Source organism: Oncorhynchus keta, chromosome 33 (genome assembly GCF_023373465.1).
Source record: "Oncorhynchus keta strain PuntledgeMale-10-30-2019 chromosome 33, Oket_V2, whole genome shotgun sequence".
Classification (NCBI taxonomy): Eukaryota; Metazoa; Chordata; class Actinopteri; order Salmoniformes; family Salmonidae; genus Oncorhynchus; species Oncorhynchus keta.
The window spans coordinates 20259041-20283627 of NC_068453.1; the positions used below are offsets into that span (position 1 = coordinate 20259041).

At 44.5% G+C, this 24587-nt stretch overlaps 1 protein-coding gene across 1 annotated transcript; it reads left to right on the plus strand.

Annotated features, from left to right (window-relative positions):
* Positions 1-22789: 22789 nt before the first annotated feature.
* Positions 22790-24242, plus strand: myf6 (myogenic factor 6). The gene is made up of 3 exons (XM_035748197.2): positions 22790-23341; positions 23545-23638; positions 23737-24242. The coding sequence occupies exons 1-3, from the start codon at positions 22829-22831 to the stop codon at positions 23844-23846; spliced, it is 717 nt and encodes a 238-aa protein (XP_035604090.1). The 5' UTR covers positions 22790-22828; the 3' UTR covers positions 23847-24242.
* The last annotated feature ends 345 nt before the right edge of the window (positions 24243-24587 follow it).

The window sequence follows — 24587 nt, forward strand, 5'->3', positions numbered from 1 at the left end:
ACTAATAATACAGCTGTGTGTTCACAGAAACATGTATGGAGTCAGTACATGGAGACTTGCAAGAATGATGTGATGAAGTCTACACTGATAAATGTGCTTGATACTGATGTCCCTGAATGAAGAGAGACCTGGCATTAACATTTTACTATAAACAACTTTTACTTGTCAGTCAATATTGGGTGGGAGAAAACGTGTGTATTCTGCACCAGGATCTGGAAACTCCTGTAGTATACGGGACACCACACAGGAAGGCATGACCACTCTGACATGTTTGCCAAAGCAGCCCCATTTACCAGACAAAATGCCAACAGGCATAGTATCTGTATCAGCTGGGAATAACAGTGAAAGGTGCACATTGTTATATTAGCAGAACATAATATAACAATATATTATGGTAGGGGGGGGGGGGGTTGACAGATGGGTGTGTCTTGATGGTGGCAATGACACACCCAAGAAACACCCACATCAAACCGCACCCCGAAGTTTGGCTTCTGTCATGGCCGCCAGCATTTATTGAGCAAGCTAAGGAAAAAAACACGGGCAAATCAGTGGGTGCATTTTCCCTTTAAAGACATCCTCCAGTGATTTTTTAAAAACTTTCATGTTGTGATATCCAAAGAATAAATCAAGTAAAGTACACACACTAAAGGGTAAAAAAAGGGGTGGGGACTCAAGTGTGAGTGTTCGTTCATGAAAGTGTTTTTTTATTTAATGTATTCAGTCTTTTCTATATGAAGTGAACTCATCTCTTTCACCATCATCCTCTGGCCCTCACAGCAATAAATAACACCACTTTCTCTGTTTCCCTCTCTCCCTACGTCCCAAAACAGCTACTGTTCAACTGATGTATGTCTTTTACTGTGACAGGCCCTCAACCACCGGATGTAGAATCTCCTGTGATCACCCCAGGCCTCGGAAGACCTCTTCAACTACAACAGGAAGCAGTCATACGACCGGGTCACGACCCCTCTTTATAACACCATGAGTCAAGCGGAGCCCACCCCGTGAGCCGCAGTGGAAGGTTCCGGTCCCACTGAGGAGCAAGGTGTGGAAGGATTGTCAGGGGAGGAGAGGGAGACCTAGTCAGCGTGTCAGAATGAGGAAAAGAAAGAGAGAGAGAGGAGGAGGAGGAGGAGAAGAGGAAACATCTGTCAGATAGCAGCCGTGTAACATCATTACACACAAAGCCCACCGGCTCACCTAACACAGCCACAGCTGGGTCTAATACAGCCTCCATCCACAGGGGAAACTACTGTGTGACCCGCCATAGTCAGAACTATGTACACATCCAGCCAGGAGGCACCAGGGAGGGGATGAGGTGATGCCTAAGCCAACAATGGAGACTCATTGGGGAAGTGTCTGTGCCAGAGCCCCAAGCTTCTCGCCTGATCATGTGGCTGACATTCAAATGTTTTTGTTAGCCCGCACTGGTTCTGTAGCTCAGTTGGTAGAGCATGGCGCTTGTAACGCCAGGGTAGTGGGTTCGATTCCCGGGACCACCCATACGTAGAATGTATGCACACATGACTGTAAGTCGCTTTGGATAAAAGCGTCTGCGAAATGGCATATATTATTATTATTATATTACTTCATTTTTTGCATTTTTTTGTTTTTGAACAAGAGGAGAGAGGCAGTGACTGAGGAGTGTGAGAGAGAGAGAGAGACAGAGAGAGACAGAGAGAGAGAGAGAGAGAGAGGAGAGAGAGAGAGAGAGAGAGAGAGAGAGAGAGAGAGAGAGAGAGAGAGAGAGAGAGAGAGACAGAGAGAGAGAGAGAGAGAGAGAGAGAGAGAGAGAGAGAGAGAGAGAGAGAGAGAGAGAGAGAGAGAGAGAGAGGAGAGAGAGAGAGAGAGAGAGAGAGAGAGAGAGAGAGAGAGAGAGAGAGGAGAGAGAGAGAGAGAGAGAGAGGAGAGAGAGAGAGAGAGAGAGAGAGAGAGAGAGAGAGAGAGAGAGAGAGAGAGAGAGAGAGAGAGAGAGAGAGAGAGAGAGAGAGAGAGAGAGAGAGAGAGAGTAGTCTGCCGCATGTGTTGGATGTTAATAAGACTGATTAATTTAACTGTGTTTTGTTTTAACAAGCGAGATTTACACTCATTAAACTCTTCTATAGAGAATTGGTGAATGGTGAATGATATAACGTTGCTGTGTGATGTTGATGTATTTCTCACTGGCCTTATCACACGCCGGGTAATTCTAGAACTATCTGCTCCTTTACAGTAATAGGCATCCTTTTTAACAAATGAGCCAGGTTTCTTTTGTTGGATTTATGCCTTGCCAAACTCTGGTATTTGTCCCTGTGCCAGCTGTTTTCTTAGCTGAGGTAAATCTCGATAAATCAATAGGAGTTAATCTGCTGAGAAGACTGTGTGCTGGCCTGTTTAAAAGGCCACTTCATCTCTATTGGTTCCAGAGCATGAATCAAGCCCTCAATGAAGAATCAACAGAGAAGTGAGTCAGATAGCAGACTCTGTGTTCCTGAGCAATGATATGGGAAACAGAGAAGTCCCATATTTTAAAGGGGTATGGTATAGTGCTGGACCCAATATCCCAGGTATGCATCTTTTTTTCAGGAGGTCGTTTCAACTCCAACATAAAACCATTCTTCCTCTAGCACTGTCTCAATTAGGCAGATGGTCTATGTGTCTGTATGGTAAGCTGATCGGAATGCTATGTTATTTGACATGTAACCCTAGCTTCACCTCCACAGTGAACGAGGATGGTTCGAGGTGATATAGAGCAGGAGATGGTTGCAAATCATTTCTATGATCGCTTGTGTGTCATGCAGGGTAAGGCCTTGGAATTCCATGCATTCTGGACTGTTTCATACTGAAAGATTTCACCTTCCGTACATTGGCAAAATGTCACATAACCTGTCGCTGGGGGTGAGGTAAGACCAGTCTGAGTTCAAAATGGACTCCTTCAGATGTCTCCTCTCTATTGCAACATATTCAAAGACTGTCTTCGTACTGTAGAGAAAGGTCAAAGGTGCTGATTTGACCTTGTGTGCATCAATCACTCCTCCATACTGTATGTCAGGGGCAGAGGGAGGGAGGGATTGGAGGAGGGCGGACTGTGGCCCAGTGGGGTGTATGTATATAGGCTGATCTAGCTGAAATCTGATGAGGAGCAGGGGAGAAAGAGAGAAAGAGGAGGAGGAGAGGATTTCAGGTTCTCGGGGCTTGAACCCAGCACGACCCCAGTGTGTTGACACAGGTTGCCCTCCTGCCCCTTTAACCCCACACCAACACCACCACTCTCCCACCCCCATACAAATCTTAGGGAATTATTGAATAGGGTCCCTCATTGATCAAGTCAAATTGTTACCCAGTTTCAGTTGCAGCATAAGGAGACAGTTATCATTCAATCTAGTTGTATGCTGATTAAATTATAAAATAAGACATGTTTCATTTTCATTCATCATGTTTGTTTTGTTTGGTCAAATCAATGGGGTAATATTACATAGAGACTGAAGGTAGACAGAAGATGGTTGTGTTTGATATACACAACCGTTCAGAAGTTTGGGGTCACTTAGGAATGTCCTTGTTTTTGAAAGAAAAGCACATTTTTTGTCCATTAAAATCACATCAAATTGATCAGAAATACAGTGTAGACATTGTTAATGTTGTAAATGACTGTTGTGGCTTAATGGAATATCAACATAGGTGTACAGAGGCCCATTATCAGCAACCACCACTCCTGTGATCCAATTGCATGTTGTGTTAGCTAATCTAAATTTATAATTTTTAAAAGCTAATTGATAATTTCAAAATCAGCTTTTTTTTAGCACAGCTCAAAACTGTTGTCCTGATTAAAGAAGCAATAAAACTGGCCTTCTTTATACTAGTTTGAGCATCAGCATTTGAACAGTAGTGTAGGTTGTCTCAGATCGCGGTCCTCTACTACCATCTGATCCTCTGGGACCATGGTGGTAGCTACCCACTGGGCACAGACATCAGTTCAACGTCTAGTTTTGATTTACATTTGATTGAGTTATCAACTAATGTGAATTCATGAAATCAACAAAAAATGTCACCATGTCATTGGATTTAGGTAAAAAGGTGAAATTCCCTTACGTTGATTACTTTTTTCAAAATTCTAAATTTTTGGGGTTGAAATTACGTGGAAGCAACATTGATTCAACCAGTTTTTGCCCAGTGGGTAGTATGTGAGAAGAGGCGAGCTGTGTGGCAGTCAGAAACCTCTCATCAGGAGGTTGTTATTGAATCCAGGTCCCCTGGGATCCACACAGTGACATGACATCACAGGGTCTCCGTTCAATAACAACATCTACACGACCCTCTTTGAATCTGTTTGTTTTGACGCACGTATGAGTGATGGGTCACTTGGAATAAAAGTACAATGATTCCACAGGAATCTTAAGATCTTAAACCATGACCACCTCTTTTTAGAAAACGTAACTCAAGACCTGAAGTTAGAATCGGCAAAGATACAATTGCACTTATCTGATGTATTTGACAATAAAAAATATTTAAATTGCCCATTCTCCATTCCTACACAGACCACATATTTCCAGTGTGGAGAGGCACATTCCTCTGTGGTGTTCCTCTGAAAGGCGTTGGCCCAAAAAAGTGATGATATACAAGCAGTCTGTCTGGGACCTCGGTGTGTCCGAACTGAGAGCACAACAGGGGCACTGCAGACCTCTCCAATCCCTCCTATGTCTCATCCTCTCCTTGACCCTCATTACTTCTTCATGTGAGAACCGTGAAGAGATGACTAAAACACAAGCATTCCCCCCCAAATGAACTCCTCACTCACTAAGAATGTCAACTGACCAGGGTGCTACAAATCTCTTTAGCTCTGTCTCATAAAAACAACGTCTGAACCCGGAAAATGAACTCACGCAGACAGAGGAGTGTTGTCTTTCATCGCTGGCACTGGCAGTGTGTTGATGCACTATTTAAGCGATGTATAAGTCATAGCTTAACGTTACCGGGTTTGTGTTTTGATAATTCGATTGGAGCCAGGGAAGAGGTTCTTCCCAGTGTGTTGGAGCCAGGGCCTGTGATGAGTGGGCACGCTGATTAGCGAGTTAGCGAGGGTGGCTACAGATGGACCCTAGCTCGCGCTACGGTTTCAGCGCACCACTGTTGTAAACTGTGGGTGGGCATGGGGATAAAACAGCCCAGGTTAAGCATTGTTTATGCTAGGTGTCTGTGGTTCAACATTCACCACAGGGGTGTGCAGCGCCCTTATGTCTCCGTTAGCAGTAAGATGCTAGAACCACCTACATTGAAGCTAATATCCAAGTTACCATCAAAACTTATGTTTATTCAGATTTCACCCCTCTTAGAATAAGGTAAATATTCATATACAAAACAAGTAAGTTATTATGGCACAGGCTTGTTGCATGCTGTTGTCCCTCGTAACTCTGAGTCGTTGCGATCTTTGCCTAATCCACCTCGACAGGGTAGTCTGCTGGAGGTCTCTGGATGGCCTCCCAGGCTGGAAGTGTGGTGTGTGTGGGGGGGTGCTCCACCTGTCTCCCTGCCCCGAGCACTGAGGGTCAGCCTAGAGCCTGAGTGGTGGTCCTCCACCCCATCAACGCTAAACAGTGTGAAACAACAAATTAACTGCAGCACCACCCATGCAAATGTTAGCTACAACAAGCGCTGGCTTTACAAACGACCTGCCACACACCCAGGATCCTGTTGTGTGGTCTCATATGAAAATACTCTGAGTATACCAAGCATTCCTAATACCCCCCTCCATTTTGCCCTCACAACAGCCTCAACTTGTTGGGGCGTGGAATAGAGGCTTAAAAACCCATCTTTAACCTGTCTCCTCCCCTTGATCTATATATATTTATTTAACTTCATCTACACTGATTGAAGGGGATTTAACAAGTGACATCAATAAGGAATCATGTCTTTCACCTGGATTCACCTTGTCAGTCTATGTCATGGAAAGAGCAGGTGCATCTATGTTGCAGTCTATCATAGTAACTGTGATCTTAGATGAACACACCCCAGCAAAGTAAAGTAAAATTTGTGATATTCATCGTACTTTGAAGATTCACATCTGAAGTTTGCAGGGGTCCTGTGACTAGGTGTCACATTCCTGACAATGCCGTTACAGATGCTTAGATACATAGCCATTGGTTGCCACATACTGGCAGGAGGTATCAGACCAATAGTGCAACCAAGCATCCCATGCCTCAAAAGTGGACCATAATAGTATTTCATTGGCATGTGGTCTCATGTTTTGGTGATGTGTGTTGTTGTATTATGACATGATGAGATGTCAGATAAGCATCTTACGCGGGGGTCCAACATGTAATGCCAGGGTGTTCAAGTGACACGGTCACCTCTCTGAGAAGTTTGTGAAAGTGCATGCGTGTGTGTTTTGCTTGTGTGTGTGTGTGAGCACAAGTGAGAGTATGTGTATGAATGTGTGTCTGTCAGTGTGCTCTGTGAAAATTGTGAAATCCATTGACAGGGGAGAAGAGAAGAGGGGGGGGGGGTTAGTAGGCAATGTTCTGATTCCGGAATCCTTGCTCTCCCCTCGCTACCGTTCCACACATAAATCAGGGGAGCGTGACTAAACCCACCGGTAACAGGAGCCGGGCCGGCGCTCTCCCGTGGATCCAGGGCCTGCACATCAGCATTTCAGCACGCCCTGCAGTAAGGCCCCGCCGAAGCCCCACGGGCCCCGGAAACCCCTGGAAACCAAACAGTGAGGTCAGCATTGGGCTCAGAGAGAAAGAACACACAGAGAGAGAACACAGAGATCTAGGGCCTGCAGGGCCACGGCCAGAGAGACTGAACCTGGGATTAAGTCATTAAGGACAGCCATCACCTTAAGCCACCGCTGGGGATCCTCTGTGAAGCTGCTGTAAAAAGATACTCTCTGTTCTCATGTATTGATTTTATCTCTGCAGAGAATTGGCTGTGACTTTCTTCTGTTAGCTCAGAGGCAAGGAATATTCTTGGAGGAGTGCTGGTGTTTGAATCAGATTTTTTTGAAGATTTCTGCTACATTGCTAAACCACATTAAAACACACTTAAGTATCTTCATGTGTGAATTTCCGTTTGATAGATGACTGCTTCGGTGGAAGAACAAAATAATAAAAGAGTTGTGAACGTGCCGAGAATTATGCTTTTCCATTGTCTCTCTCCTGCACCCTGTACTGGACCCAGTATTCACTATCATAGCACTGGGAATGAGGCTTTTCCATTGTCTCTCCTCTGCACCCTGTACTGGACCCAGTATTCACTATCATAGCACTGGGAATGAGGCTTTTCCATTGTCTCTCCTCTGCACCCTGTACTGGACCCAGTATTCACTATCATAGCACTGGGAATGAGGCTTTTCCATTGTCTCTCCTCTGCACCCTGTACTGGACCCAGTATTCACTATCATAGCACTGGGAATGAGGCTTTTCCATTGTCTCTCCTCTTCACCCTGTACTGGACCCAGTCCCAGTATTCACTGTCATAGCAGTCCTATTATCACCTGTCCATATAATTCCTTATAGTCCATTTTCCTACACACCCTCCTGCACTTAAATTGTACACACGTATGTAACACTATATCTAATAACATCCACCACAGTAACACTAGAGCTTTTACAGTATTAAAACAGGTGGGGGTGACGGTGATGGTGCAGTGTGTGTGTGTGTGTGTGTGTGTGTGTGTGTGTGTGTGTGTGTGTGTGTGTGTGTGTGTGTGTGTGTGTGTGTGTGTGTGTGTGTGTGTGTGTGTGTGTGTGTGTGTGTGTGTGTGTGTGTGTGTGTGTGTGTGTGTGTGTGTGTGTGTGTGTGTGTGTGTGTGTGTGTGTCTCTAGGACAACTAAGAGATGGGATAGCTGATCCATCCTATCCTTGCCTTATTTGTTTTCAGACTTGTTTACAAGAGGTCCTTCCTGCAGCACGTGGAGAACTTGTATGTCAACAACAACACTCACCATCCAGGAGGACCTGTCTGCCAACAACAACACTCACCATCCAGGAGAACCTGTATGTCAACAACAACACTCACCATCCAGGAGGACCTGTCTGCCAACAACAACACTCACCATCCAGGAGGACCTGTCTGCCAACAACACTCACCATCCAGGAGGACCTGTCTGCCAACAACAACACTCACCATCCAGGAGGACCTGTCTGCCAACAACAACACTCACCATCCAGGAGGACCTGTCTGCCAACAACACTCACCATCAGGGAGGAATGCCTACCATGCCTGCTGCAGTTGGCCCTGGCTACAGCACAGCATACCTCCCACAGACACACACGTGGTCAGACAGATGGACGGACAGACAGATGGACACACCGCCAGCGCAGGCAAGCACACACATGCAAGCCTGCACACACACACATACATACACACACTCCCCTCACTCACTCACCATGCCATCATCAATACCCAATTACCACGTCCTGTGTTTGGACAGTAAACTTAGATCATGCAGGTTGGCTCCCTAGGCCCTTCCAGAGCAACCTGTTGAGTGTAATTCATGTGAGTGTCAAATGTGGGAATCCAGGGATACTCTTACTATTGGTGGACCACACATCTGGATGGGCTGGGCTTCAGCACTTAGCCATTTATCACCATTATATGGATCAATTATAACTCAGATTACATGTATAGCCATCACAAGGTAGAGCAGACCAGCATACCAGACTTTTTAGACAGGGATTTAGAGGGATCAACATCTTAGCGCAGGGTCATTTATACTTATAGACAAGTTGGTGTGCACAAGCAGCGCAACTATAGGGCAAAACAGATGGGGTTGGCTTAGAATGTTGACAGCGTGCAAACTAAACTTAGTCTCCAATGTTTATTGAAAACATAAATACAAATGCACAATGAGCACTTGTCTCTCAAATTCATCATTACAGTTGTTGGTTATACGTATAGCTAACACATTTTTGCCATATTAGCATTGACATGAAATCAGTCAAAACACAGACATGGTAGTAAGAACAAGATGAAACGAGCCACTTACAATTCCCCACGTGGCAGTTTCTTGTCATTGTTGCAAGCAGTCTGGCCATCTAGAATCACAACAACACGCTGATTTCTGCCCCATTGAGGGGTGTGCATTGATTTTGTGACGTTGTCAGTTAACCCACCTATTGGGAACTGGTCACATGTCACAGAGAGACAAATACATCTATAAATCATGGTAAAAGTGAATAATTAACTTCCTCGTTTGATCTTCATGTCATGCTTCACACCATTTTATATTTTGGTAATGGAGGCTCAAAATCAGAATTGAACAAATGTTTAAGAAGAGAATTTGGTCCAACTAAAATATGTAATCTTCAAAGCCAGAATGCTTAGTTTGCCTTTGGGACACTGTAGAAGTTAGTCAACTCCAAATTAATGGAATACCCTGAGTGGTGTACCCTGAATGGAGTACCCTGAGTGAAATATATATATTTTTTAAAGGGTTTTCTGTTTCAAAGACTTCCAACACTGCTTTAGGAGACATGACTTTGTTCTTTACCAACAGTGGCTTTATGGCTATCATATTCTAGCATCCATTCAACTAAAGATTCATTTATCCTACTAGCTGTTGTTTTAATGACATGGACCCAATATAACCAATTACACAAGACAGCGGTAGCCCTCTCCTCAGTCTTTAACACTGACATTTGTCAATATCCTATTAGTTTCTCTTGGAGCCTGTGAGTTTATTCTACAAAGCCTGTTGTTGCTTTTTATCCCATGCCTACATTAGGGCTGATTTTCATTGTAACCAAAACGGTATACTGGGTTACTGACTTCTAGAAAAACTAATATTTGGGGCCATTGTCTCGGTGGTTGCTATGGCGACCGTCACACGTTCTCTGGTGATTGGATTTATTTCGGTCTTATCGCTGGCTACATCATCATTCCCCCCCGCCAGAGTGATATTAATGATAGCAATGTCTCACCAGATCATTTACAGCCGTTTACATTGAAGCACACTGCTACAAAACACCCAAGTGTCATTAAAGTGCTCTGCTGGTGCCCTTTGTTTTAAAACTTTCTCAGTACCGTTCATGACATATTAGTTTTATGTGTTTTACACATATCGTCTCAACTGTAAGAGAGGCCAGGGTGGGGGTAGGGGGTTAACATTTTGCCCCTCTGTCCAGATAAGGGGTCTCGTCTAGGGGTCAAGGCCAGCACCCAATGACCCCCCTCTAAGTCCACATGAGTGACCGTGTCTGGATACACACAAGCCACTGGCTAACACCCACAATCCATCACTCTGCTGAATGAGGACAGAATTAATCCCCAAGGAATGTGATTTGTCCATACTAAATCAGTATTGTCTGTCAAGTGACAAGCTGTTGAGTCCTGTCCACACTGTTGAAGGAGACATAACCTGTGATGTGGATTGTAAAAAGACATGTAACACATGTCCTCCGTCCAGTAGCCTGTTCTGTTCTGTTGCTTGTTATTGTTAGCCTCCATCTTCAGGGAACAACTCTATGAGCCAGTCCATCAGTAACACACCGTTTGTGTGGGTCTGTAATGATCAGTCCATGGCCAGGTTGCAACACTCTCATGATTCAGCCTCATAATGTAATGATGTGATTGTGAGGTCATAGAGAGTTAGCTAGCAGCGTGTAGAGCCTGCGCCAGCCTCTCTCCCTTGCTAATTGATGCACTTCAGCCGCTGGGCTCTTTGAACTGAATCCCCCGCGTCCACCCGGGAGAATGCAGATGGCATCATTATTTCCCCCTCTGCTTTGAAACTCAAGCCCCCGATGATGACCCAGAGCTCTTGGCGCTGCCACGGCCGCCAGTGAGAGGACCCGTCTGTTTGCTTTGCATTAAGAAACCGTGTGCCCTGGCCCCATGTCGCTGGCTGCACCACTGTTGTTGCTTTCTAGTACACTTGACATGGGTCTGCGTTTGAGGGAGCCAGCCATCGTGGCTTAGCATTGTTGTTGGGAAGAGATGCTATCATCAGTAGCCACAGACGGGGCAGTAGCCCTGAGAGTCCCTGGGGGACGCTGCATCATAGCTGGGCTGGGTCAGGGAGGAGAGCCCATGTTTGTGTAGTGCTTTAGCCCCTGTGTGATAGCAGAGATGACTGGCGGTACTCCAGCTCGGCTCCACTCTCTCGTATGAGCTGGGCAGGGCAGCTGTTACACCCTGATCCTGCCTATTCCCCTCCATTCAGAACCAGCATTAGGCTTTAAGACTAGTCCCCACACAACTGCAGCCTGGTATCTGTGCAGACCGGATTCTGAGCCTCCTAGGGGGACATATGGGCAGGGGTTGTATCTGGGGTGAAATACATCCAGGGCTTGAGGCCATTTAGAAGAGGAGAGAATGGACTTCTACAAACATGTCCTGTCAATGTGAAGCGCTGCAACCAACGTGTCTCTGGTTTCTGTCTCCCCTGGCAACGTGAGGACAACGTATTTTAATGACAACACCTCACGGGACAGGTTTGTGATACCGTTGACGATGTATTTGAATTATGAAACTAGGAAACTGTAAACGGTCAATGGATGAAGAGGATAGAAGGTGTATTTAAACATTATAACATCTAACTTCTACCTCACACGTCCTGGTTTACATACTGTATCCTCATTGTGAGATGGGGCCTCTTTCCCAAACATTAACGAGCCTAGTCACCAAGCCGATGGGGCTGATGACTTGGAGGTCAAAGGTTCATGACCTCAGGTGAGGCACTGTCATCGTGTCCATGACCAGGCTACTTAACCTCTCATTGACTAAGTCAAATCCCAGGTGTGACCGTGTGAGACTGCTGGGTAATATACAGTGTGTCAGTCACGCTGGGTTCTGGCTTCCTCTAAAACAGCCCAATGATTGTGTAGTCTGTCTGAGCCAGGAGGTCCGGTCAAGCAGGGAGAGAGGGGTCGGCAAGGGATGAAGTCCCCAAAGTTCATGTTAATTTTTCAGGCCTGTTTATGACCCCTGTGTCAGCACCCCTCCAGATCTCTCCTTCTCACCAACTGACTGACACTCAGAGAACATACAGACCATGTGGAAACATCTTGTTAATGCCCTGACCAGCAAGGACATAAAGAGAGGGAGATAGAGAGGGAGTGGGGAGGGAGGGTCGAGCCAATACAGGGAGAGAAAGGGAAAGAGAAGGGAGAGAGGGAGAGCGAGAAAGAGCGGATTGGACCAACGGCGAGTGTAAACGTCCCACCTCAGTCATTAGTTGAGCTCTCTGTAGATTTCTCGTAAATTTCCACATTAGCTGGAATGTGCCAGCAGGCCCAGCTCTGGGTATTGTCATGTGTATTTATATCCTCCTGTAAGGCTATCTCCTCCATGTCTTTGGTGAGGGGGCTAATACTGGGCTTATTGACCATGTTGCATAAGGAGGAAGAGGACAGCAGCACGAGGTTACTGTTAACAGCTCAACAAATGCACTAGAATATTCCAGTAACGTGACCTGGTGAAAAGGAAGCATGCCTTGACAGTTGAAAGTTTCAAATCACGTTGCAGAAAGTGTGAAAATGTGAGTGCGTGCGTCCCTTAAGTAACAGTCATGTTTTCCTGTTATATGATATTCTCTCTCAGTACTCTGGGCACGTAGTGGGGTCTTTCCTGACATGTCGAGGAAGAGGCCTGTTGATGTACCTGGTCAATTATTAACCTCTGAAGAAGATGGAGTCTCTGAATGCCATGCAAGGTGAGCATTTCCCTGTACACAACACACCATACTGTAGGTTCAACTTTATCATAGGTCAGAGAGGGGCCCTGAAGCCAAGTAAATCACACCTCCAAACACTGACAGACCAGGAGTAAGGTGATGTTGCCCATAGACACTGATCTTGGGTCAGTATTGCATTTCCCCCACTATGGGTTAAGGTTAGGATTGGGGGAGGGGTAGTTGATCCTAGATCTGTACCTAGAGGAAACTTCACTCTGGAGCGAGTGACCAACAGTCAACTCTGAACTCAGTACATTATCTCTGTTACGTCGAGTGATGCAACACCATGCTCAGTTACAGGGCAGTTATTGGATTTTAATTCCAGAAATAGTCCGTTGACCGATTGAGGTTGAACTACAGGAGCAAAACCACCTAAAATGTCACAATGTCATCAGTTCAAAAACACAGCTTTGTAACCTTTTCACATTATTTTCCTGAAGATTTGTTGACTTGATCGCCCCTGTTGCTTCTCTGGGTCTTGAGATTCCCGCAGTCCCTCTCTCTGTATCCGTCCCCCTTCACCAGGAAAGCTAGACCCTCCCTGCGCTTTGGGTTTCTTGGCAGCGTATCCCGTGACTCTCCCTGACAGCTGAAACGTCACCCCCTTGACACTGGCGGTGATTTATGGGCATTTGCAGGATAGACGGTAGCCCTGGGGAGAGCAGGACACTGGGGTGACACTACACTACAGGACACTGGGGTGGCCTGAGAGGATCAAGTCCCTATCTACACCATCAACATCATCTAGCAGAGAACTCTGTCTGGCACCATTTGGTCTCCGATAGACAATGAGCGGAGACTATGGAGAGAACTCAGACCTTTATGGAGGCTAGTGAAGTATCTCTGTCCTCCTGTCCTCTCCAGCCACCAAGCCACATCTGTTCCGTCCTGAGGAACAGACAGACAGGAGGCCACTGGACATGTTGCACAAGTAACTGAAACGGGTCTGTGTCCCATTATCCGCACTTGCATACTACAGTGTGTGAACCAATATCTTAAGATGAACGGACTAACTGTAAGTCGTTCTGGATAAGAACATTTGCTAAATGACTAAAATGTCAATGTGAAGTCAACTACAGGGTCTGAACATAGTTTTTATTCACCCAATTGTCTGGAACCAGCTCAGCAAGATATATTTTGTTTATTGTCTTTGCATGTACATTGATAAAGAGATACTAGAGTCTCGTGACTCAACTGACATCATGTTGATTGAAACTCCTAGTTGTGTTTCAGATGCGGGAATTGTGATTTGTTTTTGTTTTTCTAGAATGGAAATGTCACACAGTTTCACTCAACCAAGAAAGTTTGAACTTGTATTAAGGCCTCCCAAGTGGCGCAGTGGTCTAAGACAATGAGTCACTACAGACCCGGGTTCTATCCCAGGCTGTATTGCAGCCGGCCGCGGCCGGGAGATCCATGAGGTGGCGCACAATTGGCCCAGCGTCGTTCGGGTTAGGGGAAGGTTTGGCTGGCCGGGATGTCCTTGTCCTTGTCCCATCGCGCTCTAGCGACTCCTTGTGGCGGGCCGGGTGCATGCACTCTGACTTTGGTCGCCAGCTGTATTGCGTTTCCTCCGACACATTGGTGCTTCTGGGTTCCGGGTTCCGTTAAGCGAGCAGTGTGTCAAGAAACGGCTTGGCAGTGTCGTGTTTCGGAGGATGCATGGCTCTCGAGCTTTGCCTCTCCCGAGTCCGTAGGGGAGTTGCAATGATGAGACAAGACTAACTACCAATTGGGGAGACAAAAATGGGTAAAAGTAAAATCATGATTTGTATGGTAATTAACAGTCAAATGAATGATGTGAAATTATGTGGAATCGGCTAATTTTCCCCAGCTGAAAAGTACGTTCCCCTTTTACAAAATGGTGTTTTCAAATTGGTATTATTGTGTGCAGTCTATCTTGTCACGGCTCCTCCTCTGCATTGCAGGGGCGGTTCCTCCTGCAGGCAGAGGAGGGTCGTTAGTGATTGGAGTCACCTGGGATCAGAGTATTTAAACTGTCACTAATCACCTCTCTCTCTCTCTCTCTCTCTCTCTCTCTCTCTCAGCTCTTGTTTTGTTTGTTATTTTGTAGTTTTGCATAGTTTTCACTCAGTCATTCACACACACAGATTCACAAATCCATACACTTTACATTATGATACTTCCACACCTCATTTCTTTTTCTTAGTTTAGGGTTAATAGTTTTGTTTACAATAAAGATCATTTTTTAAATTGGCCTATACCTGTTGTTCGCGTCCCCTCATTTTTGCCACAGGCTATGAGCCGGCCTGTGACAATCTCTTCAGAGAAACTGTCCTCAAGTACAAGACAGAAACCAACATGATCTGGTGATCTGTCAGCAAGAAACCAATCAAATCTATATTGGCTTCCACATGTGAATGCTCCCCCAGACCCTTGTAAACAAAACGGAATGGGCATACATGTCATGAACTGCTCACCATGTACTGTATATCCAGTGATCGAGACGACAGTTCTTCCTCTACTACTTACTGTGGAAATGTATCACGTCTTTATGTACATCATTAACTTTCACATGTTCTCTGAAATTGAGTTAATTTCATCCACACAATCCATTCTTCTCCTTCAAACATACTTATAATCTATTGTGAAGTGGATCTGCAGCTTCTCCTTGACCATGACCTTCAGCTCAGACTCCCTGGGGTTGTGTGAAAGAAGGCCTGACCTGACTGCAGTAGAATAGTACCATTGAACAGGCCAGAACCAACCGGCCTATTGTCCTGGATGGGCAGCTGCTGATCCCAGGAGGATGTTGGAATGATCAACGAACCCCGAAACCCCAGCAGGATTAGGAGCGCTCCCTAAAGTGTAAGTTACTGGGAGGGATGAGTACATTTACAGGCTGGAAGAGAGCTGTAGAACAAAAGAATAGTGTAGTGGATGAGGCATGGATTGATGGTTGGTCTGTAACAGGGTTAACTTTCATTCCTCTAAGGTTATCCGAATGCTAAGGTAAAGGTCACGGATACAATATGTAGAAGAAATTGTGTATTTGATCGGCAATATTTAAATTGAAATCAACTTTAATTTGGGTAATTTACGTCAGGGATATCTTATCCAAATGGGTTTAGAAGAGATTACTTGACATGGGCCAGCGAGATGTCTCACTGACTGACACAGGGATTCCAGAGCCCTGACTTGAAAGGAGTCCCTAGTTCTCAGGCTTCCACAACAAGGTAACTGGAGCCGAGGCACAGTGTGACATCCATGGGACATCCATAAGGTTTAACCAAGTGTGGTTGCACAACAGTATAGGACACACTGATCTGGAATGTACTCAATGCACTGCTTATCATATAGTATGATATCACACACACACACACATACACATACACTACCGTTCAAAAGTTTGGGGTTACTTAGAAATGTCCTTGCTTTGAAAGAAAAGCACATTTTTTTTGCCCATTAACTTAACATCAAATTATTCAGAAATACAGTGTAGACACTGTACCTGGAAATGGCATATTTTCTATGGACTATCTACATAGGTGTACAGAGGCCCATTACCAGCAACCATCACTCCTGTAATCCAATGGCACGTTGTTAGCTAATCCAAGTTTAGAATTTTAAAAGACTAATTGATCATTAGAAAATCCTTTTGTAATTGTTAGCACAGCTGAAAACTGTTGTCCTGATTAAAGAAGCAATAAAACTGGCCTTTAGACTAGTTGAGTATCTGGAGCATCAGCATTTGTGGGTTTGATTACAGGCTCAAAATGGCCAGAAACAAAGAGCTTTCTTCTGAAACTCGTCAGTCTATTCTTGTTCTGAGAAATGAAGGCTATCCCATGTGAGAAATTGCCAAGAAACGGAAGATCTCGTACAACCCTGTGTACTACTCCCTTCACAGAACAGAGCAAACTGTCTCTAACCAGAATAGAAAGAGTGGGAGGCCCCGGTGCACAACTGAGCAAGACAAGTACATGGAGTGTGTAGTTTGAGAAACAGACGCTTCACAAGTCCCCAACTGGCAGCTTCATTAAATAGTACCCGCAAAACACAAGTCTCAAGATCAACAGTGAAGAGGCGACTCTGGGATACTGGCCTTCTAAGCAGAGTTGCAAAGAAATTTTTACTAGGATTAAAGGTCAGGAATTGTGAAAAACTGAGTTTAAATGTATTTGGCTAAGGCGTATGTATATACAGTTGAAGTCGTAAGTTTACATACACCTTAACCAAATACATTTAAACTCAGTTTTTCACAATTCCTGACATTTAATCCTCGTAAAAATGCCCTGTATTAGGTCAGTTAGGATCACCACTTTATTTTAAGAATGTGAAATGTAGAGAATTATTTATTTCAGTTTTTACTTCTTTCATCACATTCACTGAGTCAGGTGTAGGCCTCCTGTCTCAAACACACTACTTCAGTTCTGCCCACACATTTTCTGTAGGATGAGGTCAGTGCTTTGATGGCTACTCCAATACCTTGACTTTGTTGTCCTTAAGCAATTTTGCCACAACTTTGGAAGTATGCTTGGGGTCCTTGTCCATTTGGAAGACCCATTTGTGACCAAGCTTTAACTTCCTGACTGATATTTTGAGGTGTTGCTTCAATATATCCACATATTATAATTTTCCCACCTCATGATACCATCTATTTTGTGAAGTGCACCAGTCCCACCTGCAGCAAAGCTCTCCCACAACATGATGCTGCCACCCCCATGCTTCACGGTTGGAATGGTGTTCTTCGGCTTGCAAGCCTCCCCTTTCTCCTCCAAACATAATGATGGTCATTATGGCCAAACAGTTCTATTTTTGTTTCATCAAACCATAGGACATTTCTCCAAAAAGTATGATTTTGTCCCCATGTGAGGTTGCAAACCGTAATCTGTCTTTTTTATATATAAAAAATATATGCCATTTAGCTGACGCTTTTATCCAAAGCGACTTACAGTCATGTGTGCATACATTCTACGTATGGGTGGTCCCGGGAATCGAACCCACTACCCTGGCGTTACAAGCGCCATGCTCTACCAACTGAGCCACAGAAGGACCGAGTTTTTTTTATGGTGGTTTTGGAGCCGTGGCTTCTTCCTTGCTGAGCGGCCTTTCAGGTTATGTCGATATAGGACTAGTTTTACTGTGGATATAGATACTTTTGTACCTGTTTCCTACAGCATCTTCACAAGGTCCTTTGCTGTTGTTCTAGTATTGAATTGCACCAAAGTATGTTCATCTCTAGGAGACAGAATGCATCTCCTTGATGAGGGGTATGACTGCTGCGTGGTCCCATGGTGTTTATACTTGGGTACTATTGTTTGTACAGATGAACATGGTATCTTCAGGTGTTTGGAAATTGCTCCCAAGGGTGAACCAGACTTTTCGAGGTCTACAATTGTTTTCTGAGGTCTTGGCTGATTTCTTTTGATTTTCCCATGATTTCAAGCAAAGAGGCACTGAGTTTGAAGGTAGGCCTTGAAATACATCCACAGGTACAAATGATCTCAATAAGCCTATCAGAAGATCCTGAAGCCATGACATAATGTTCTGGAATTTTCCAAGCTGTTTAAAGGTACAGTCAACTTCTGTATGTACTCTTCTGACTTCCTGGAATTGTGATACGGTGAAATAATCTGTCTGTTAACAATGGTTGGAAAAATGACTTGTGTCATGCACAAAGTACAGTAGATGTCCTAACCGAGTTGCCAAAACTATAGTTTTTTTAACAAGAGATTTGTTGAGTGGTTGAAAAACAAGTTTTAGTGACTCCAATCTAAGTGTACGTAAACTTCCGACTTCAACTCTGCTGTATTTTATACCATCTACTGCAACTTGCCGCTCAGCCATCGCTCATCCATATACTTATATGTACATATTCTCATTCACACCTTTAGATGTGTGTGTATAAGGTAGTTGTTGGGAATTGTTAGAATACTTGTTAGATATTACTGCACTGTTGGAACTAGAAGCACAAGCATTTCGCTACACTCAAATTAACATTTGCTAACCATGTGTATGTGAGCAATAAAATTAGAAAACAAAAAATACAAAATCGCCCCTTATCAAACCTAACAACACCCGTGCCCTAGCCCATACTACTCCGGCAAAGGCACAGTCCCAAAAGACATGGCGCACAGTCTCCTCCCTGCCACAAGAGGATCTTGGACAGGTGGGGGATTGCACCAAACTATACCGGTACATGATGGAACGTACCGGCAAGCACTTATGGAGGCTCAACCAATTCAGGTCCTTGAGCCTGTTGTCCAGACCCCGCGCCTGCACTCCCTCCCAGACCACTCCCGAGATGCCCACTACAGGCGCCGGACTCCTGCCTTTCTGACCTCCTCGTACAGGTGCCTGTGATCTAAACCTACTCAGGCAACTTCAACCTCATGACCAAAGTGCCACGGCAGCTGTTCCGCCCAAGGACCCGTGTTAAGACCACACCATTACGCTTCTCGCCTGATACGAGAAGAACACCCGCAGGAGGTAACCGGACGGGTGTATCACTGGATGAGCAAGCTCCGTTAACAAGAAAGAAACAAAAATTGTGTCCAGCTTGAGGGGGAAATGTGGTACCCCCTACCTCCCTCCCCGATGGGACAGATCATGCGTGAGGATGCAGGATGCAGCTATCCCCCTATTCCTAAATCTGTATTAAAATCCCCCTATCACTAATTTCCTATTTGTGACACATAGGGGCGTCAGACAGTCCACCATCTCCCTCCTGTCTGCCACCACTTGTGGCCCATACACCACCACTAATCTAAATTTACAATCCCTTATCGTGACATCCACCCCTATAACCCTCCCCACTCCCTCTTAAACCTACTAACATCCCCTCCATCCCTCAGGTGAACCTCCTGTAAAAAACAAAAATCAAACCCCACACCCTCCAAATAACTAAAAACCCTCCTCTTAACAAATTCCCTTAAACCCCTTACATTTAAACTAACAAAAGTAAAATTAGACCCCATGAAAGAATAAAATAAAAACATGTAATACACTCAAATTCTAAACCCAGACAGAAAAAAACAAAACCAGGAGACTCACCCGATGCTCCCCTGCTCCATATCTACCGGTGAGAACACCATCCGTACTCCCGACATCCCCCCTCTTCCTCCATCTCACCAACCCAGGATGCAGGAATAGTGTTTGGCTCCGGGGTGCCCTGCACCCTGGGTCTACCCCCACAATCCTCCCCCTCCCCAGTGCTGCAGCTGGATTGGGAAAAAAATCGGGTCCCCAAACAAAAAACTCCCCACCTCCTCCTGTACCCAGTCCTGAGTCTTGTTAGATGTGTCCCCACCCAACAGAAGTTGAGGGTCTGGGGAAACCAGCAGCAACCCAGAGGTTTCTTCCACCCCGATCACTCTCTTGGCCATCCCCTCCCTCTCACTGTCAATCGCACCCTCCTCTTCATTCTCTTCTTTGTTGATGGCGGCAGTGGAGAGATACCCCCCCCCCGCCAGCTCCTCCACTATACCCCTCATCTCTTCCACCAGGGCACTTTCCCCTCAGTCCACTTGCTCTTCCACAGTCTCCTTCTCCAACACTCCTCCCTCGCTTTCTTCTCTCTCATGCTCCTCCACTCGGTTGCCTTCTTCCTCCACTTTTCCTGTTTCTCCTACTCCCGTGCCTTCCGTTTCCTTCTCTCTTCCATCCTCCGCTTCTTGCTCCTCCTCCCTCCTTGCGGCCTTCCCCTCTGGACCTGTACTCTGGTCATGAGGCGTGCTTCCTTCCCCTCTTCTTCCCCCATCCCCCGCTCCTGCTCCCCCCCCAGCCGCAGACGCATATGACCTCTGACGAGCTGGGCACCCCCGCCACAGGTGTGCTGACGAGCCACACCCGTGGCACGCCTTAGGCTTGTCACAATCCCTCGCCTCGTGTTCCTCAGATCCACAAAATCTGCATTTTCTTGTGCTACACGAAGCGAATATGTGGCCGTAGGCCATACAGCGCCTGCAAAATGGGGGCTGACGTGCATAAAACAACGTCCCCTGTCAGCCCCTAGGGAGAACATAGCAGGAGGATGGAGGTCGCCACCATGTCCCTTTGGGTCCTCCCTGAGGAGTGCCTGGAAGCATCTCCTCCCATTCCAAAACCCAAGGGAGTCTTTGAGGTGCCTTGCTGAGGAGAAGTGATCCATGTATCTCCCCAGAAAGGCCCTCACCTCTTCGTCCTTAACGTATGGGTTGTAAATATTGACAGTTACAACCCTAAAGTTGTTCTTCACTAGGCTTGTTATTTCATAGTGGCTCATCGGCCTCTTACCTCCCACTGCTCTTGCCCTTCTCAGGATATCATCGTGTTTCTCCTCTGTATATAGTGCCACGTCGTATGCTCCCTCCAACGAGTTACCTTGGAAACAAAACACGTCCTTCACCGTCAGCTTTAGAATCCCCATCAATATTATCCTTCCAAAAGTTTCCCGTCCTAAAGGCTCCAACTCCTTTTCCTTCCAAGCAAACCGAATCTTGTTGGCCAGCCCAACCCCAGGGACCGACCGTGTTGATGTATTTAGCACCATCTCCACAAGGAGAATGGCGCTCGTTCTCTTCTCTTCCAAAACAAGGAAAAAAGAAAACCAAAGTGACTGAGCTTATCTTGTGACAACTAACACAGAGATAGGAACAATCACCCACAAAATACTCAAAGAATATGGCTGCCTAAATATGGTTCCCAATCAGAGACAACGATAATCACCTGACTCTGATTGAGAACCGCCTCAGGCAGCCATAGACTATGCTAGACACCCCACAAAAACCCCATGACAAAAACGCACCACAATAACCCATGTCACACCCTGGCCTGACCAAATAAATGAAGACAAACATACATACTTCGTCCAGGGCGTGACACAGATACTCAACTAGTCTAAAGAAGGCCAGTTTTATTGCGTCTTTAATCAGAACAACAGATTTCAGCTGTGCTAACATAATTGAAAAATAATTTTCTAATAATCAATTAGCCTTTTAAAAGATAAACTTGGATTAGCTAACACAACGTGCCATTGGATCATAGGAGTGATGGTTGCTGATAATGGGCCTCTGTACGCCTATGTAGATTTTCCATTAAAAATCTATCTATTCCAGCTATAACAGTCATTTACAAGATTAACAATATCTACACTGTTTTTCTGATCAATTTGATGTTATTTTAATGAACAGAAAATGTGCTTTTCTTTCAAAAACAAGGACATTTCTAAGTGACCACAAACTTTTGAATGGTAGTGTACATAGACACACACACACATACATGCACGGCACACACACACACACACATAATAGTTTCATAAATGTTCAGGTAACCCCAACGCTAATACTATAAATGGTAAACATAGGCCAAAAGGGTGACTAAAATATACTTGGCTAATTTCTTGGCACATGTCATGGATACCATATCTCTTGGCAGAAACAGGAGCCCCCAGCGACCACTAGTATCCCAGCTGAGAAGCAGACTTTGCAAATCATAGAGAAAAAAAATGTCAAAGGCCACATAGCACCACTGAGAAGACTTTCATCTATTTTATGGATTTAAGATGAATGAGTCCCAGATCTTTTTATACTGCCTAGATATCGTGCGTGTCATTTTGACTGCACATTCATATCTATTTATGATTGGACATGGCACAAGTTACAACTGCACTTAACCATTCTTGCTGTCTAGGATATGTTTCTTTGAAATGTCATCATCTATATTGTAGAATTTCTGCCTACAGTAGGTTGGGAATTGAGCTTAAAAGTTGAAGGTTTTGATAAGACTAGTCAACAAGAACGAATATACTTTATTATTATTATTAGTTATGAACATAATGTTTTTGGAACTTTGCAAGTCAGTTGAGGGCCAATATATGGTCCACTTAGGGGAGCCAACGTCTTGGGGAGGGCCTGAAGATTACATTGACAGTTATCTTGCAGGTTGAGAATGTTACCGTTTCACTGTGAAACAGATATTGAAAACACCTGTCGTAAGTTTGAAGTGACGTTTTAACTTTCATTGAGAGGTGTTAACGCTTATTTATTTTATACACAAACTCGCTTGGTAGTAAAAAACCCCATTGAGAAAAAAAGGTTGATGCACTGCGACAGCTAAGCGCTGGATAGAGTTTCAGTTTCTATATATAAGCCTGGTGACTTGTGTCACTGGGCTATTTAAATGCCATGCAGTGTCCCACTGTCAAAACATAGGCCGTACGAGGGTACAACAGTATGGTGGACCTTTTTGAGACCAACACTTATTTCTTCAACGATCTGCGCTATCTCGAGGGAGATCATGGACCATTGCAGCACTTGGACATGGCGGGGGTGTCCCCTTTGTACCACGGGAATGTCAGCCCGTTGTCGCCTGGGGGGGATCCGTCTGAGACTGGATGTGACAGCAGCGGAGAGGAGCATGTCCTCGCACCCCCTGGTCTTCAGCCACACTGCGAGGGACAGTGCCTCATCTGGGCTTGTAAGGTTTGTAAAAGAAAGTCTGCACCGACCGACAGGCGCAAAGCGGCCACTCTCAGGGAAAGAAGGCGGCTCAAGAAGATCAATGAAGCATTTGATGCGTTGAAGAAAAAGACCGTGCCCAATCCGAACCAGCGGCTGCCCAAAGTGGAGATTTTACGCAGCGCCATAAACTACATCGAGCAATTACAGGACCTGTTGCATACACTGGATGAGCAAGAAAAAACGCCTCAAAATGGCTCATATAACTATAACGTGAAAGAACACCATGTAAGCTTCATTTGAGTAGTATTTGCATCTGCATTTTTTTATGTCACTTTATGCATACAATAATTTGCTTTACACTTAAAGGGAACATTTCCACAATGAGAAATATCTTACTGTGCATTATACTTGTAGGCCTACTACTTTGTATAATAACACGTGTGTTAGTAGACACTTAAGCTAATATATGTGTGTGTGTGTACATGAAGGCGTCCAATAAGGAGTACCATTGGAAGAAGAACTGTCAAAACTGGCAGACCTCAGCTGATCATTCCAATGCACCAATGACGAATCAGAGAGAAGGTTGGAACCAATTATGAATAGTAAATTAAATCTAAATTGCTCTTTTTGCAACTCATCAACTGATTGTACATCTTATATATTTGATTTCTATATTTCAGGCTTCACGGAGTCTTCAGCGTCCACCAGCCTTCTTCGCCTGTCATCAATCGTTGACAGTATATCAAGTGAAGAGAAACCGACTTGCAACGAAGAAGTCTCAGAAAAATAAATCATGATTTATTGGAATTTTGTAGCCTTTATAAGCGACGTCAGCATTTCATATTTCCATTGTCTATTTCGAAATTATTTTCACTTCTTTATTCATATGTTTTAGTTTCCATTTACTTATTCATTTGTGCAAATTAACGGGCATTTTGTAGTCAATGTTTTCTTTTAAATTGTATGAATGGTCAATATTTTCTTTCTAAGGTATGACAACAATGGAACTATAATATTTTATTTCCAAATGGACATTTGATAATTGTAAATATTTTATAATATATTAACAACTTAATTTATTTTACATATGAAAGGCAGAAACACAACCTCAAGAGATTCATTGTTGTATTTGAGTATTTCTATATGAACTGACCAACAAATAAATTGTAAGCATTGTATCTTACAAGGCATCTACAAGTTTTGTTCTTAACTATCTATGCACTTCATTATTTATTTTAAATACTTGTCAGGTATTTTAAGGCATTTTTAGTTTTTACACATTTTGATATAAAAACAAATTACATTTTGTACACTATATCGCCTTGACACATGTAGTATAATATAGTATCACGAAAACCATGCATTTAAAACCTCAGGTATTCAATTTTGAATTATCCTATGTCATACCAGTTTTTTGTAATTAGACTTGACTCCAAATACTGTAGATTCATTTATGCTGTATTGCTACTTAAGGTAGGTCATACTGAGTTCAACCTCTTTGCAGGTCATGTCATTCTTATTATGTGACAAT